The 1,958-nt window shown below is 47.4% G+C and overlaps 1 protein-coding gene across 1 annotated transcript; it reads left to right on the forward strand.

Annotated features, from left to right (window-relative positions):
• Positions 1–492: 492 nt before the first annotated feature.
• Positions 493–1,366, forward strand: LOC100769302 (F-actin-capping protein subunit beta-like). Its single transcript, XM_035445878.1, is given in 2 exon segments — positions 493–1,148; positions 1,150–1,366. Coding segments are annotated over 2 exon segments (810 nt in total). The 3' UTR covers positions 1,304–1,366.
• Positions 1,367–1,958: the final 592 nt, after the last annotated feature.

Here is a 1,958-nt window from a genome sequence, read left to right on the forward strand (position 1 = left end):
AAAAAAAAAAAAAAAAACAGACACCAATAAGGACAAGTTGTCCAGGTGATCCAGCTGTTCAGAGTGACTCTGCTGCAGTTTCCTCAGAAGTCTACATCCAAAACCACTTTAAAGCTATTAGCAGTGATGGTTCCAGCCTCACAGACTACTCCAGCAAGGACCCAAGATAATCCCTCTAATTTCCCATCACACAGAGCCTGGACAATGGCTAGCTCTCCTAGGACTTGACCATTATCTCAATTTTCTCAGGGTCTGCTACATATGCCATTGACCTCAGACAACAGGGAGTAATTTTAAGAAGAAGAAACATACATTTCCCAGAAGTGGGGCGGGTGGTTTTTGGTTGTTCTGTGGATTATGGATGTTTATTATCATTTGAAGGTTGATTGCAAGTTGCTATTTGTCATGGTCAAGGAGGAAACTAACAAGAGAGTTTGAATTCAAGGTTCTCTTTCTGAAAAGAAAGATGAGGGGATGTAGAAATGATAGAATATGGGAGAAGTGGAAGCGCCAGGCCCTGCTGCGGGCGTGAGGGTGGGGGTGGGGAGGGGGAGCTACAGATGCCGAGACAAGGACCATCGCTGCTGCAGTCTGTGTGAAGATCTCCTGTCTTCTGTTGACCAACCACTGAAAATTGCCAGAGACAAGGTGGTGGGCAAGGATTACCTTTTATGCCACTACAACAGAGATGGGGACTCCTATAGGTTACTGTGGAGTAACAAGTATGGTCCTCCTTTGGAAGATGGGGCCATGCTGTCTGCTCGACTGAGAAAGCTGGAGGTGGAGGCCAACACTGCCTTCGACCAATACGGAGACCTGTATTTTGAAGGTGGTGTCTCATCTTTCTACCTCTGGGATCTTGAACACGGCTTTGCTGGAGTGATCCTCATAAAGAAGGCTGGAGACGGGTCAAAGATCAAAGGCTGCTGGGACTCCATCCATGTGGTCAAAGTGCAGGAGAAGTCCAGTGGCCGGATCGCCCATTACAAGTTGACCTCCACAGTGATGCTCTGGCTGCAGACCAACAAATCAGGCTCAGGCACCATGAACCTGGGTGGCAGCCTGACCACACAGATGGAAAAAGATGAAACCGTGAGCAACTACTCCCCACACATCGCCAACATTGGGCGCCTGGTGGAGGACATGGAAAAACATCAGAAGTACACTGAATGAGATCTACTTTGGAAAAACAAAGGATATCGTCAATGGGCTGAGGTCTATGCAGATATATGCAGACAAATCAAAGCACAAAGCTCTCAAGAACGACCTGGTGGAGGCCTTGAAGAGAAAGCAGCAGTGTTAAAACCTCTGCTTCGCACTAACTGGACACGCCATGCACTCGTTAGATTCCTTTCTTAGCAACTCGTTTTTCTGCTCCTTTTCCCTCTTCCTCTCCCTCCCTGACGGGTCACATAACAGTTTGCATCGACCACGCAGCGCAGCGCCATTGCTCCCCAAGAATAAAGCCCGATAACCACCTTCCTCTGGCTCCAAGGCCCACTTCCCGCGAAGTTTCCATAGAAGTTTCCATAGAGACCTAGAGACTGTATGGTTTTTGTTCGCCTTGTCCCGGTCTTCCTCCCCTCTCCCATTTATAAGCATAAATACACAGTCAGCCACTGCGTCCTCCATCTTTTTGTTACATTGGTGTAAAAAATGTAAAACAAAAAAATTTCATGAACTAACTGGTGTGTGAAAGAGAAGAAAAACTGGAAATCTGATTCCATGTGTGTTTGGGAGTTGCTTGGAGTTGGGGGGCGAGGAGACAGGGGACAGCTTTGAAGGACCAAGAGAGTTCTTCAGCACCGTCCTGGGCAGATGTGCCCGTCCCAAGGAATTCGCAGTGGGGGTGGGGGCTGGCAACCGGCTGCTCTTCTGGCCAGGTGCTTTTCTGTCAATTTTAATGGAATGCAAAGGAGTTTTTGTTTTATTTTGTTTTTTTGTAAAGCTTAAACAAA

This window comes from Cricetulus griseus, chromosome 5 (assembly GCF_003668045.3).
Source record: "Cricetulus griseus strain 17A/GY chromosome 5, alternate assembly CriGri-PICRH-1.0, whole genome shotgun sequence".
Classification (NCBI taxonomy): Eukaryota; Metazoa; Chordata; class Mammalia; order Rodentia; family Cricetidae; genus Cricetulus; species Cricetulus griseus.